We start from the raw sequence: 15892 nt of genomic DNA on the forward strand, positions 1-15892 counted from the left end.
TCATCAATTGAAGATAGAAAAACACTCAAGTTGCTGATGCCAACACCCTCTCCTGAAGCCCTACTAGTTCTTGTTATTACTTCTTATCCCTGTTTCTATTCTTTCCAAAGAATTACAACTTCAAAATCAAAAGCACTTCCAGCAAAGGATACAACCATCATATTCTTAGATCCATCATCCAGTGAACCAAAATGTGTCAAGGTCATTAATCTCCAGTAAAACATTCCTATTATTATTACTTCATTTCAGTTACAGAACAGTTTGGAGGAAAAAGTTTTTGGAAACTGCAGCTTGTATCATACTTATTGCTACAATCTTTTGTATAGTTGAGGTTACAAACTGAGATGTAAATCAGAACACAAATAAGAATTTGAGATGTACGATAATACCAAGATAAGATTTTACCTCAATTCAAATTTCATTTCAATGTCCGAAAAAGTTTAAAATTTACTTGAAAATTTTCACTTTTCACTTTCTGTTAAAAGAAAAATTAAAATGAAAATAACAAACACAGCCAAGCTTTTGGTTGATATTGTTCTTACCTGTCTAGGAACACTGCAATTAGCGGGAGGAGGAAGAATACCTAACTGGTGGAAAGTATTTAGACCAAACGTGTAAACACATCCATCCTCTGTTAAAACAACTGTATGATCTTTAGCTGCTGCTATCTGGGAGCACTGGTGGCTACTTAAGCCTTCCACAAGTCTTGGAACCTAAGAATAAAAGTGTTGTATTAGCCAATGGCTATACATATAACAGAAATTCATAACAAAATATTGAAACTACAGATGAAAATGTATATGAACAAATTTACCATATCCAATCCAACTACAAATTAAAAACACATCCTCTGCTATCAGTGCAGACCTGCTCTAAAATCAGGGTGGAAACTGTATCTTGAAGACAACTAAACAACTATTAACTGTTAGCTTTTTTGTTTTTCTTAAAAATTATAATGGTTTCTCCCATCCATCCAAATACAGGATCATCTAAAGAAAGTTATAGAGAATAAGGAAGGAGTTCTGTATCTTTGACTCTTTAAACCCTCTAATGGGAATTCTCCTTTATATGAGTGTCATCCCCATTTCAGACCATGGGGTTCCATACATTCTGCAAGAAAAATCTGACTTCCTAGAATTGTGTTCTCTAAAAAAAAAAAAAGCAAACAAGTGCTCAAAAGTGAGCTCTGATCTTCATAATAGCATTCAGAACACAGTATCAAGTTCTACCAGATACTCAATACTAAGAATATTTAACAAAACTGAATACTGGTGCTGTAAATTTAGTGCACGCTACCAAGTACACAAGGTAAGATATTCAAGTCTAAACTGTATGGCACTGTCTTTTCAAATTTCATTTCTGTATATTGCAACAACGTTCTGTTCAAATGAACTCACTTAGCAGCTGTGCAAATCTAACACAGAATAATCCTTCCTTCACCTTTCATGATGTTATTTAGCAAGGAAAGGGGAGGTCGTTTGTGTAAAATAAACACCAAAGGGAGTGAATAAGTTTAAAAAGTACACTCACAGGAACTCTAATTCAGTTTTCAGACTTTGTTTGATATTAAAGAAATATAATTAAGTTACCAGGCATGTTTGCTCATCACCATGTCCCAGGCGCCCTCCTTGTCCATGTCCACATGTATAAATTTGACCTTTGTGGGAAAGGAACACCGAGTGGAATTTGCAGAGTACCACCTGAAAGAATGAGGGTGGGAAGAGAATACAGGACAATTTCATTTTCTTGGATAATCTAAGAATGTCTACCAAAACCACCCAGTGGTTCAGCTTTAGTAAAGATTACAATACAGTCAGAATTTGTGAACATGAAACTATACGCTGTGCTGCAACACAGAATCTTCATCCTGAGGCTTAAGTAACCTCAGCAAAGAAGAATGCAAATGATCAACATTGTTACTATGAGCAACTTCTTAGTATGTGTTTATGATTATGACGTTTGAATATTAAAATGCAAAATACTAAAATCAAGATAAATTATTACTGAAAAGATAAAAACAGAAAAGAAACATGATTACAGAAATGTGTAACAGCCTAAGCTGTTGGTCCTCTCTATTATATTACAAAAACCACCCTAAAATTAGTTCAATCAGCCAACAAGAGTTTCTTCTGTTTTCACAGTAACTACCACTAAGAATTTCATAAAGAAAGAGAGAATTCAACTGAAAGTGAAACACTCCTGTCATATCATCTCCCTGACCTTGCTTATAGAGCCAAGCTACAGCTCTCTCCATACAGATACAATGATTAAGCCGGTCACAGAATCACAGAACGGCCAAGGTTGGAAGGGACCTCAAAGATCATGAATCTCCAACCCCCCTGCCACATGCAGGGCCACCAAACTCCACATTTAATACCAGACCAGGCTGCCCAGGGCCCCATCCAACCTGGCCTTAACCATGCCCAGGGACAGGGCAACCATAACCTCTCTGGGCAGCCTGTTCCAGCACCTCACCACTCTCTCTGTAAAGAACTTCCCCCCAACATCCAACCTAAATCTCCCCTCCCTCAACTTAAAACCATTTCCCCTTGTCCTGCTGTTATCTACCATTTCAAAGAGTTGATTCCCCTCCTGTTTGTAGGCTCCCCTTAGGTATTGAAAGGCTGCAATGAGGTCACCCCGCAGCCTTCTTTTCTCCAGGCTGAACAAGCCCAGCTCCCTCAGCCTGTCTTCACAGGGGTAGAGCTCCAGTCCCCTGATCATCTTTGTGGCTCTCCTCTGGACCCTCTCCAACAGTTGCCTGTGTTTCTTGTACTGCAGGCTCCAGACCTGGACTCTAGATGGGGCCTCATAAGAGCAGAGGGGTCAATCACCTCCTTGTCCCTGCTGGCTACTCCAGTCAAAGTGCAGAGATCCCAGAAGAGATTAAACTATGGCAGGCCAGTTCAGAAAAGAATTTCTCTGATTTTCTATAATGTACAGGTACAGGACAACAGGATTTGCGCATGCTTCTAGTTATTTCACTTCTTCACCAGCATGGCAAACCTCTTTGAAAGCTAAAATCTAAATGAGGCAAAAGTTATAATATATCTCAGCATGAAAATGTGAGTAAGATACCAATATAACAGCAGACACACTACCAAATCAAATCCCAATTAATACAGAACACTTGCTTTAAGTTTAATATGTACATTAACTTACTTCAATAGTTTTATTAAAGCATGTTCAAGCAACGGCCTCATAGGCTAGCAAAGATTGTTTCAAGGATAAAAATACTGTCTCAGAATTGCTGAAGGAAAATGCAGCACAGATGGTTAGCACTGAATGCTAGATCAAGTTTTCATTGCAAACTTTAAATTACCCTTAAAGTGAAGTCACAAGAAGTGAAAAGCAATAAACTACCACTTATGGGAGGTGTGCTCTAACAGCACATGCTGCTTTCAACACAAGAATTTGAAACAAATAAAAAATAATCATAAAAATTCATTGTCCTACTTCCATTCACTATGGGAGTTTCACAAGAGGTCAGAAATAGAGGAGCACCATGTTTCTGAATTCTTGAATTATCTTCAAGTCATTTAATCAATGTTAATCATCAGTAGCAATCAAAAAACATTCTCCTCATTGAAACAAAATTGTGGTTTCATTGCAGGTGATTGGGAGGTGAAGCAGCAAGAAAATAATACAGCAGGCCTTGACTAATATTCCTCAGCTATTCTAAGCTGCTTGCCAGATCAATGGAAACAGTATGCTGAGAAGTAACTGGAAAGAAAACATAAAAATATACAAATCAAATTCAATATTTTTTTCCATGTCAATTTGCAAAACTTGGTTACATTGTTGACTATTCTTTTCCTCCACAAATCCTTCCACATTTACTAAGGAAGTCTCTCCACATTTACTATTCTCAAAGTACCTGTTTGATATACACGTTGTTACGAGGAAAGAGGTCCACCAATTCAGGATGATGTTTACTCTGTTGACCTCCGTGACCCAACGTAAAATTTATATTGTTTCCCCACGTGTAGACTTCCGTGAGATCTGCAATGAAAAAAGAATATTGTTTCTGCAGCTTGTAAATACGGCAGTTTCATACACACTGAATTTGAGAACTCCTATAGTTTCTATTAAAAATTTGAAGGGGAAAGTTATTTTTTCCACCTTGAACTGAACTTGAAAAATGATTCTAACGTTCTAACGTTCTAATGAGAAGGTATGATGTCATAAAAGAAAGCTCTGACAATTATGTATGCAAGATAAGCAACATTACTCACATTTACATTCCCTTTGCTTAAGATGCAAATGCTTCACAGCACAGTTACTGCAGTTTTCAGAAGAACATTACTACTACTTTAGCTTACATGTTTTTAGTTCTCAATTTAGTAAAAAGTCTTTCCCAAAAAAGATTATACACTCTTATGCATGAAAGCCATAAGCACTTTCACTGTTCTTTATTTACCTGTTTTTTTAAATAATGTTTTATTTACACTGATATTTGAACCCTGTTTTCTGATGAGTAGGAAACTATAATAAATGTAAATTTGAGCATTTGGTCCAACTATTATAAGAATTAAAGGAGTTTACCATATTAAAATGTAAAATTCATACATGAAACTCAGGATTTACTTGACCAAAACCACTTAAATTGTCTGGAGACAAGATGAAAAGAATAACTTTCACTGTGCAACTCTGCAGACAAGAGTATAAAAAGTATAAAACAGCATTAAAAACGACAAAAAAAAAAAGTTGGAAAAACTGTTTCTGTCAAAGAAAACATTGCGTGCTCAGTTATTCACGCTTTTTTATCTACATGCTCGTCTCCCATTTGGAAATGTATTTAAGAGAGACTGTAGCTAACTTACATCAAGTTATTTTAAAGTACAGATTCAAGAATATATTCCCCTACTTTTCACAGAAGATGCAGAAGTGATGTAAATCAGTCTACTAAATTCAAAGACATTGTCTTTGGCAACTTGACAGTGTTTCTGACAGCTTGAACTCATAAAAAGATGCCAGCACATTTGGAAGGCAACACTGGAAGCCACCTACTCCAAGTCCTCCTGCTGAAGAATGATCAGTTAGAGCTTGCTGCCCAAGTCCGTGTCCTTTTCAGGTTTCAAATATTTTGTGGAGACTGTCCTTTGAGATCTCTGCACAACCTATTAAATCACTTGCTTTTGTTCAGTGTTTTTTTGTTTGTTAGTTAGTTCTTTCCTTCAAGCCAGTCATTATTTGTTCATTTTTGGTACATAAACAAACCCTATGTCTACTGCCAATATTCTGCACCTGTTATTTTATGGACATTAGTGACTCAACATCCTAAGAAACCTGATATCTATAAGCTTCTAATTGGAAACAGAAAACACTGTCTACAATGGTACATACATTAAGATGTTGAAATTAGATCTCCTTGTAAAATACAATTTAATTTGTTTCCTACCAGTTTTCTTGAACACCACATGGACTGGTCTGTCTTTCATCACAAGATCCAAGGCTGATAAGCCTTCTTTATCTTGAATGTACAGACTAACACCATGCTGAAAGAGAAGGAGAGAAGGGGAAAAGAAGAAAAATTAAAAATAGCTCCATTGTTTGAAAAAGCCATGTAATCATTTAAGAAACTACATACAACTATAACTGATCTTTGAAACTGAGAAAATATTCCAAACCTTTCTAGTCAGTTGGGAATAGATCTGGGGAAAAAAAATTGCCACTTTAATAGTGTAATTTTGTTCAACTACATTCAATATAATTCATGTTAACTCATTAACTGGAATTTTATTGTACTGGTTGAGTAATAAAATGTAATCAGAAACACAGAGGAAACTTCAAGGTAAAGCACTATCATCTAGGAAGGGTGAGTATTAATAAAAAAAAAAAAAAAAAAAAAAAAGGCATTTGCCAGCTTTGAAGAATATAGCTTCTTCTTAAAAAAAAAAAAAAAAAAAAAAAAAAAAAAAAAAGTTTTGACAAGCTAGGGAAGTAGGATTAAAAACCACCTACTATGGCTTTGAAAACAAGCAGGGAACAGTAGATCACAGATGCTGAGAAAAAAGACAAGAGAGCACAAATAGCCAGACAAAATAGTAGTGAGGAAGTTTCAAAAGCAAAAAGCATTAATAGGTCATGAATTCTCTTCTCAAAAACTAGGGACAGTGACTCCACCACCTCCCCGGGCAGACTGCTCCAATGCCTCACCACTCCTGAGAAGAAATTTTTGCTAATATCCCGCCTGAATCTTCCCCAGCACAAATGCCATTACCTCTTATCACTAATTACACAACAGAAGAGGCAGGCAGATCCCCCCACCTTGTCACAACCTCCCTCACAGAGAATGACAAGGTCTCCTCTGAGCCTCCTCTTCTCCAGTCTAAACAATCCCAGTTCCCTAAGCCGCTCCTAAGATTTATGCTCCAGACCCCTCACCAGTTTCAAGGCTCTTCTTTGGGCATGCTCCAGGGCCCTGATGTCTTTCCAGCAGCAAGAGGGCCAAAAGCCAACAAAGTACTTGAGATGCAGCCTCACCAGTGCCTAGTACAGTTGGGATGACCACCTCCCTGCTCCTGCTGACTACACTATTTCTGACAGTGCAAGGATGCTGTTGGCCTTCACAGCCATCTGGACACACTACTGGCTCATACTCAGCCAGCTGGCAACTAACACCCCCACACCCTTTTCCTCCATGCAGCTTGCCAGTCCCTCCGCCCCAAATCTATAGCAATGCCTGGGGTTGTTGTGACCCAGCGCTTGGTCTGCTAAAGTTCATACAACTGGCCTTAGCTTACAAATCCAGACTATTCAGATCCCTCTGAAGGGCCATCCGATCCCTTGGCAGATTGATAACTCCCTCTCAGCTACTTGTCATATGCAAATTTACTGAGAGCACACTCGATCCCCTAGTCCAAATCATCAATAAAGATATTGAACAGGACAGGGCCAAACCACTCACGACCAGTCACCAGTTGGATTTAGCTCCATTCACCACCACTCTCTGGGCCTGCCCACCCAGCCAGTTCTTTACTCAGCAAGAGTAAAAAGAGTACCTGTCCAAGCCATGGGCAGCCAGTTTCCCCAGGAGAATACTGTGGGAGACAGAATCAAAGGCTTTACTAAAGTCTAGATAGATTACGTTTACAACCTTTCCTTCATCCACTATGCAGATCATCTGCTCATAGGAGATCAAGCTGGTCAAGCAGGACCTGCCTTTCACGAATCCACACTGGCTGGGCCTGATTTCCCAGCTGTCTTGAACATGCCACGTAATCACAGTCATGACCTTCCCCAATACTGAGGTCAGGCTGACAGACCCATAATTCCCCAAATCGTCCTTCCAACCTTCCTCGTGGATGAGTGTAGATATTCTGTACACGTACATATATATACAGTGCTCTTAATTTTATTTTATTTTATTTTTTTTTTTAAAAAAAAAAGGTGCTACCGACATCAGTTTTAAGGAATTAAACAGCAACAACTGAAGGGGTCAGAGAGGACCCACAAAAAACATGAAGTCCAACCCCTGGTTCTGCACAGGACCACCTATAATTCAAATCCCATATCTGAGAGCACTGTTCAAACTCTCCTTGAACTCCAGTAGCTTGGGGCTGTGACCACTGCCCTGGGGAGTCTTCTCCACTCCCCCACCACTCCCTTGGCAAAGAGCCTTCTCCTAATGTCATGACATGATAACAGCTAACACAATATTTTTCCCTCTGGCTGCCTCATAAGTCATTTATAAGCATAACAAGCTACAGCTATCATTGCAGAGTCTGGAGAAGAGGAAGGAATCTGAGGGGAGACCTCACCGCTCTCTACAACTACCTGAAAGAAGGCTGCAGCAAGGTGACAAGTGGTAAGACACAAAGAGAGACTCTCAAGTTGAGCCACAGGAGGCTTAGATCATATATCAGGAAGAGTACCTTCACGAGAGGGTGTTCAACATTAAAACTGGCAGCCCAGGGAAGTGGTGGAGTCCCAGCCCTGAAAGTAACTTAAGAGAGGTGTGGATGATGACTGAAATATCATGTAGGAGGAGTAGCCAAGAGATCTAGGATGCCCAACTCAGAGAAAGTTCAGGGGGCAGATCTTATCAACTTATATAAAAAAAATACACAATTGGAGGCAGTGGAAGAGAGTTTTATCAGCAGTATCCAATGACCGGGCATAGTGGCAGTGGGTATAAATTTAAACAAAAGAAATTCCATTTGAACATATAAACATGTTTATTGAACTAGTACTAAAACATTGCAACACATATATTTGGACTAGACAATTGCTCCAAGGTTCCCTTCTAGCTCAGCTATTTCATAACTGTGTTCCATAATCCCTTCCTGTCATTGCTGTAAAACCTTAAGAACACATGCTCTTAATAACACTGCATAGCAGAGAGACTTCAGTTAAGAAACTAGAAGTTAGAGCACTGTCCATGACTCATTTTTTCTTTTAAAGAGGCATATCAACAGAGTCACCTATCATAAAAACCTCACATAGTCATGCAATTGATGAAGAAGTTAAACACCTTTGGGAAAAACACTAAAGGCCTCCTGCAAGCAAATATCTAAGATACAGAGACACATACACACACTAGAGGATTCAATACCTTTTCAAACATCACATATGCAGTTACCAGTTTTACAGAGAAAAGAACCACCCACAATTCCCATAAAAACATTTACTTTCAGAAAGCTTAAAGAAAACCTCCTCACTACATAGGGGTACAATACATGAAACGTGTATTTATCAGTTATCACATTTTCAAGAATTAAGAACTACTGGACCCTCAACCTTTTTGTTTAAACTGCTTCTTGAAAAAAAAGAGTTTAATGCTTACAAATTGCTAGTCACTGCAATATTAAATTGAACTTAAACTGAACTTAAAATGGAAAAGTCTCTGTCTTAAAATTTGCTTTAAGTCATCCTGAACCACAAATGTTTATTTTCTTACATGGCTAATGGGAGCCTGAACATCTCAATCAAATGTAGATCTTCCTGTTGTCGTACTTTGGACTGGAGAAACAGAGGGAGAAGGAAGTAAAAATAAAAAACAACTTGCTAAGAGGTGGGGAAGAAACAGCAATAACACAGAAGGAACAAAGGGAAATGAGTGGTAAAAAAGCCCTGGTTGAAATATAAATGAAATGACAATGTGTTTAATAAAACACTGCATTATTTTGAATTGCCTCTCTCTCAAACATAAGCTTGGATCTTATATTTTGTGTTTTCTAAAAAGTACTAATTGGCATAATAGACTGAAGAGTCTATTTTTGCAGTATCTTTTCTCTAACATCACGTTCATTCTATACTCTTAAGATCCTAAGCCTGATACTGTTAACACACTGTTCCCCGTCTTTCAGGGAAGTCCACAACTGCCTGAGGATCCTTACTCAGTGCTGATTTCTTAGTGGGCAAAGACAGACTTCTTTTAGAAATAAAAAGACAAATTTCAAGTAAATCAGTGCTCTATGCTCTAAATGTAATACTAAGATAACCTTCAAGAGGCTTTCAGCCAAGTTTAAAAAACATTCACTTTCCAGTGACTGATACAACTCTAAAACTTACAGATATCAAGAAAAACTGCAGTTGCAAATACTCACCTTAAGTAGTGACAAAACACAATCAATGTATCCATAAAATATACTTCTGTGCAAAGCTGTCCATCCAGACTCTTTATCTTTTGCCAATAGATCCACTCCTTTGGTCTCAACCAACCAGTCCAGCACACCTTTTTTGCCACAGGATGAAGCAAGATGTAGAACATTTCTACCAAAGGCATCCTTTATAGTTGCAGCATTGTAGCAGTAAGAAGAAAGAAAGGCTTTGATCTGGCCTTCACTTCCTCTGGTTACTACAGAAATAACATCCAAAGCATGCTGTAGAGATCGACACTTAGAAGTGCAGTCTGGCATGAGAGAATTCATCTTCACTTCGGAAGCTGCTCCTCTCCTTAAGGGGAACAACCATTAAGAATATCAAGGCACTCAACTCAGTATACAACACAGTGCCTTCACAGATTTGTAATTCCAAAGATGCAAATCCAGTTTTATTGAGCTGCCATCAGAAATCTTTGTAATGTTATGTTTGGCACTTGATCCAAATAAATACTTAAAAATATATATATTTTAAGAAGTCTTATTTCACCATCATATATAACAAATATTGTTGTCCATAGAAAATTCTGAAGTGAACTGACTACCTTACGTGTGGAGAGGGGGGATTCCCCCTCCACACTCCTTTATTCTTCTAAAACTCCATAATTGCAAGGGAGACCTGAAAAAAGGACAAAACAGAAAAGATTAATCAATAAAAAAAAAACATTTCTCCCATCAGCTACACCAAGTTAAATCATACTAGAACTTACAAGTGCAGGAGCAAAGTAGGAAGAGTTAACTGACTTGTCTAATGCCATTTGAGCTCAGTCAGGCATTTAGCCAGTCTAAAAACCCATGAATCCCTTCCCCACCCCATGCTTGGAATGTAATGCCTCCCCTTCTTTGACATAGATCTTTGAGGCTACATGATGAACAAGAAAAAAAAAAGTAATCTAAACAACAACTTCTTTTCCCAGCCACCTCAGGACCTCAATAGTTTATTATCAGGAAGCAAGGACTGAACTGAAGGACTGCTGAGAAAACAAGTAACCAAAACAAAAGAAACCCAAGCAGATGTTGAATACATCTTGGCTCTGCCAGTCTTGCCCAGGAGGAGGAGAAGGACCACCACAGTTTCCCTTTGCCACTGCAATAAAGGATTAAGCTCTAGGCCTCCATCTTCCTACTAAGTCTCTTCTCCACAATGAACAGCAAGGTTCCCTTCCACCACTTCCAGAGCTGCTGACAAATGTGAGGAAGGACAGCAAGACAGGCAAGAAAGAAAAGCAACTTGTACACACAAATGAATTCAGATTGCTGACTGCCTGCAAGGCAAAGGTGTAAAGCTCCTGGAACAAGCAGGAAGCTTATAAGTGTTTAAAAGAAGTCAGGCAACAATATCATGAAAGATGGATAAATAAAACATAACTCTCAGGAAAAATAATAATCTGTTCCCTTCCCAGCTCAGCAATCAATATAAACCTAACCACACTCACACCAAACTCCTTGCTCTCCCTTTTAAAAGCATGCTGCCATCGTTTTTCAGGTACCCAACACACAACCATATTTTAGTATGTCACAATCTGCAAGGATTTGTCATAGGAAAATTACTTTGGCTGGAAAAGAAAACAGAAATCTCATTCCACCTATTTCAAGAATTATCAACCGTTGCCATAAGGTTTAGAGCAAACACTAGTAATGGAAGTAATGGAATCTAAACTTTCAACAGGAAGTAAACAAACGCACAACTCCAAAAATATTAACTGAAACATATTATGAAAAAACCTCTGACAGTTATTATTCTCCCTCATTCAGGAAAGATTAAATACTTGGAATGGAAATCTACAGACTACAGTTATTCATTATGTACTTTCCAATCAATTTCAAGGATTAGGGAAAAAATAGTTTTTATTCACTATAATTGAGTCCCTCATCCCTGTCCATGAGTAATATTAGAAATATCTAACATTATAGTCCAAACGTGACCACAACCATTTAGCTTACATTTGCCATAGTGAGTTTATGTCTTCCAATCAGCATACAAACCTCTGCAATAACACAAAGTTTAACCCATACCTTTTTGGACTTCTCTTTCTATCTTCTTTAAATTCTTATACTAAGAAGAGAGCCAACATCACAGATTTGAAAGGAAGCTTTAGTTTCAAGTACATGGCCTGACGCTGTTCCAAGGAATCAAGGCATGACAGGTAGCTCTTACTGGCAGCCCAGATACCCAGGGCATCAAACTCTTCTAAATGGTAACTATTCTAAAATATATAGGGGTATCTATAGGAAAAACTATCAGTACTCTAAATAGGTGATAAAACCATGTTGTGGAGTAGTATGAATTTTACTTCATGCTTTTTGAAGCACATCTTTAATAGCATTAATTTTTAAGACACTGCTATTAGTGCTAACAAGAAAGAAAAATAAAACCAACAAGCACAGAGAAAAAATACGCAGAGAAGTCACAAATAAAACTGACTAATTTGTCACGTAAACTGATAGGAAGTGGCACTGCCACTCGAGGCAGCAGCCCTGCCGTGCCCCATAGCATACCATCCATCCCTTGGGCTGATACTCATCTGTTTACAACACTGAATTGCATGGGTAAATGATTCAGAAGGAAGAAGAAACTTGTACAAAACAAACAAAAAAAAAAAAAAAACCACTACACCATGAGAAACACTACAATAAATGAGCCCACAAATAAGAAAAAAGTTGTTATTATATTATATTATAATATTATATATTACTTATTAGAGTACCTGAGCTCTAGCCTAAGAGTCCAAACACCAAAATACAGTCCTGACTACCACACAGTAATTCCATTATGACGATACTGCAACTATGTGAATTATTTCTTTATAAGTCACCCTAACCCAGCCCTCCTTACTATAACATACAACAACAGATACTACATTAGGACAGTGACATGTGCACCTTAAGTTTTGAGACAGAAAGCTGCTGTTCAAGTTTACAACCCTCTTCAACAAAGACTGAAACATCAATAACATAGTCATGCTATTACAACACCTGAAATGAGTTAATAATCATATCTGACTGTTTTTACATATGAAATAGGTCCTTAAGTGAAATCTTAAAACTTTAAAATTGTGATGTTCATGTTTATGTGAAAACCCTGTAAGTGGTGTTAAAAATGCTTAATTCTAGTACATGAAGTCCCAGTTGAATCAGCAGCACCAAAAGGAAGCCTGAAGACCATCAGCATTTTTTTAAACCTGGAACTTCAGTGGCTAGAATGTATGTTGCCTTTGGTTATGCGTTTGCTTTTTATTTGCAGCTATTTCTGTAGAGTTCTCATCACTAATTATACCGAGAACACTAGTCTTTTCCTAATGCTGTAATTACTGGAAGACAAAAAGGTAAATAACGTTATCAGCCTTTGAACATTTTTGTTATGGAATGGGTTGGAGTTCAAATTAACGGACATGCTGATAGTCCACTCAGCTATAACCCTAACCCTAACCCTGCAACCCTCCCACTCAGCTCTTCCCCAGAGAGGGCAAAGCAGCACCACACCACAGCTGTCAAACCTCCTGGACAGCACTTTCACCCAATCACTTCAGCTCTCCTCCAGCATGGTCTCAAAAGAGACCTACTGCTACAACTCCTTCCCTTCACCAAAGCATTAGCAGCTCATTTTCAGAATCATAGAATCATAGAATCATAGAATCACCAAGGTTGGAAAAGACCTAAAAGATCATCCAGTCCAACCGTTCACCTATTCCCAATAGCTCCTACTAAACCATGTCCCTCAATACAACATCCAGTCCTGTTCATCCTTATATGCCACTAGAAGGACTCTAAAGCAGAGTATCTACCCTCCCAATGAACAAGAACACACGGTTATCTGACCTCCCAATACATATAAGGTCTCTGGCCAGAGAGGAGCCATCAGACCTTAAGGAATCATAACTCCTACAGGTGGAAAAGTTGCAGTCACTTGTACTTGTCTCAAATTTGTTTCTTTAAAGTGGTCTCTACGAATTCCAAAAACGTGCCACTTTATTAAGAAGTCTAAGAACACAGTTGAAACACCTCTCTTGAGAATGAAACTAAGATTATGCACATCAGAGGGCAGTTAGATGAAATCTTGAGATTCTATTCAGTCTTTGCATATAACAAACAAAGCAGAGAGAAACAATCTCCCATTTGGGAGTTCTAGAAATCTTGCAGGGTATCAAAGCTGCTTACAGGGGTCCTCTGGTAGGTCAGCAGTCTTTTAGTCCAAAGGTTCTGTTTAGCTCTTTTGTTATCCAGGATGCTTCCCAGAATAAACAAGTATATACTATATGATCAATTAAGTTCTGGCAACAAGAAATCTCGTAACAATTATGTAGAAACAGCAGAAATGCTAGTAAAGAGGCAGACCTTACTGCAAGTGTTTCTCAGTTGCTGTCTTTCAGTTGCCAAATGCACCAGTGGCACAGCATACACAGCCAAGTTTCTGCGATGCCTAGAACACCAGCAGCGAACACAGAGGGATCACAAGCTAACGGATAAAGGAAAATGCATGCTGCTCGCTTCCACTTCTGTCAGACCACATTCTCAACCAACACATTCCTGAATTTCTTTCTTTTTTCACAGTTTGTTTGTTCCTGCCTTAAAAGTACAGGGGTGCTGACAGAAGAGAAGGGTAACAAATCCTATCATATGCTGGATGCCAGAAACAGACATTGAAGCTGCCAACCTGGGAGGCACACATTTAATACTAGAATTCACGTGGTCTTTCAGATTCTTCCTGAGAAAAGCCAACCCTCAGTATTGTACCAATCAAAATCTGACTAATATAGATGTGAACATCACACTAAGGCAGCAGGCAGTAACTGCAGTTGTGGTTTTCTGGTCCTAAGAGCACAGGAGACAATGATCCTGGCAGAGAAATGAAAGAGAAAACTAGCAGCAGTGATGAGAATTCACTGCTACTTTTGGACAGATCACTGGTTTAGCATCTCCCATGCACAATGCATTACAGTAACTGAATTGATAACTTAGCAACACTGATTTTAAACCCTGCTTCTAGCTGTTTTAGTATTGTCATGGTTTTATGATTTTTGGTTATCAGTATTCCACATCATAACATTACGTAGTGCACTGGGAGTTAATGCTCCAGGTACAGCTACCTGTCCCAGAAGAGAATATATTTCTCAGTATCTTATTTGATAATTAAATTAGTATAACCTCCCCTCATCTCACTCACTGTTTTGAAAGGATTTATTTAAGTGGTGTTGATTCATTCCTAAATTTCAACTATATACTAGGATATACTCAGTGAAAAAATTACCAAATATTTGGCTTTCCTACAATTAAAGTAGGAGTTTCTATTTTGCATTAAAAAAAAAAGAAGTCCAAAGTTTTCTCATCAACCCTAATAATCTTTTTTTTTAACAGTGTAAATAATGTGGCTTTAAAGACACAAAATCGATTTACTTTCCCATTTGACTGTAAGTTGCTAGAAGCTTACATGAAGATTAGCAACAGGCAATGTCATACACTGCAATGAGGCAAATCCAGCCTTATAAGGGCATTGCGAGTTCTTAAAAGATATCCTGGATGCTTGTGAGGCTTTTTTTGTTTTCATTTTTGAACAAGCATGCTGACATTCAACAATGTTCTCCAAGGTCCATTCAGACTCGTTTCCTAATATCACAAAAAATGTGTAACCATAACAACATGTTAATCCTGAAAATATTTGTCCCCAAACCAAACTTTACAGAAGACTACTTAATTATTAAGCTAATGAAAATTAAAAATAACCTAGTTTTAGTTCCATAAGCCATAGATTTTGTTTGCTAACACGTTGCTAATTTTCCAGACTTTTCTGTTGACTGAAGACAGCTTCCACTAATAAATACTAAAGTAGTTTAGACTAGCAAACTGGAGCTAAATGGTAATATAATGGAGGTAGCACTGACACTAAACAGTGTAGCCTCAAGAATGCATTATGAGAAGCCACTGAACACAAATGAACTCCTAGATAAATATCACCAAACACACCTTTCAGCTACAAGCAGCACATTGACCAAGCCTTTAAAGAATAACAAGATCATCATTTCCTATTCATGAAATTACATATCCATAGAGTGTTTAACCTATTCAGTAACGCTCTGCACATTTTAACCCCTAGAACAAGATTATCTTCCCCGTCCCTGGAAGAGTTCAAGGCCAGGTTGGATGGGGCCCAGGGCAGCCTGTTCTGGTATTGAATGGGGAGGTTGGTGGCCCTGCAGGGGGGCTGGAGATTCATGACCCTCGAAGTCCCTTCCAACCCTGGCCATTGTGTGTGTGATCACAGTGGGGAGCAGTAACAGAGAAGTAGAGTG

At 38.3% G+C, this 15892-nt stretch overlaps 1 protein-coding gene across 5 annotated transcripts in view; it reads right to left on the reverse strand.

Moving 5' to 3' along the window:
* IBTK (inhibitor of Bruton tyrosine kinase) overlaps positions 1–15892 on the reverse strand; it is a 55474-nt gene that overhangs the window by 38792 nt on the left and 790 nt on the right. For 3 of the 5 annotated variants that reach the window (XM_052701285.1, XM_052701354.1, XM_052701123.1), the window contains exons 2-6: positions 9552–10224; positions 5402–5498; positions 3878–4002; positions 1590–1700; positions 543–713 (exon numbers count right to left, since the gene is read on the reverse strand). In XM_052701285.1, coding sequence (XP_052557245.1) covers positions 543–713; positions 1590–1700; positions 3878–4002; positions 5402–5498; positions 9552–9875 — 828 coding nt within the window. In that variant the 5' untranslated portion in view covers positions 9876–10224. The remainder of the gene's footprint in view (positions 1–542; positions 714–1589; positions 1701–3877; positions 4003–5401; positions 5499–9551; positions 10225–15892) is intronic. The other 2 variants (XM_052701204.1, XM_052701437.1) reach the window with 2 other exon arrangements.

Source organism: Tympanuchus pallidicinctus, unplaced genomic scaffold, assembly GCF_026119805.1.
Source record: "Tympanuchus pallidicinctus isolate F22 unplaced genomic scaffold, pur_lepc_1.0 scaffold1, whole genome shotgun sequence".
In the NCBI taxonomy this organism is placed as follows: Eukaryota; Metazoa; Chordata; class Aves; order Galliformes; family Phasianidae; genus Tympanuchus; species Tympanuchus pallidicinctus.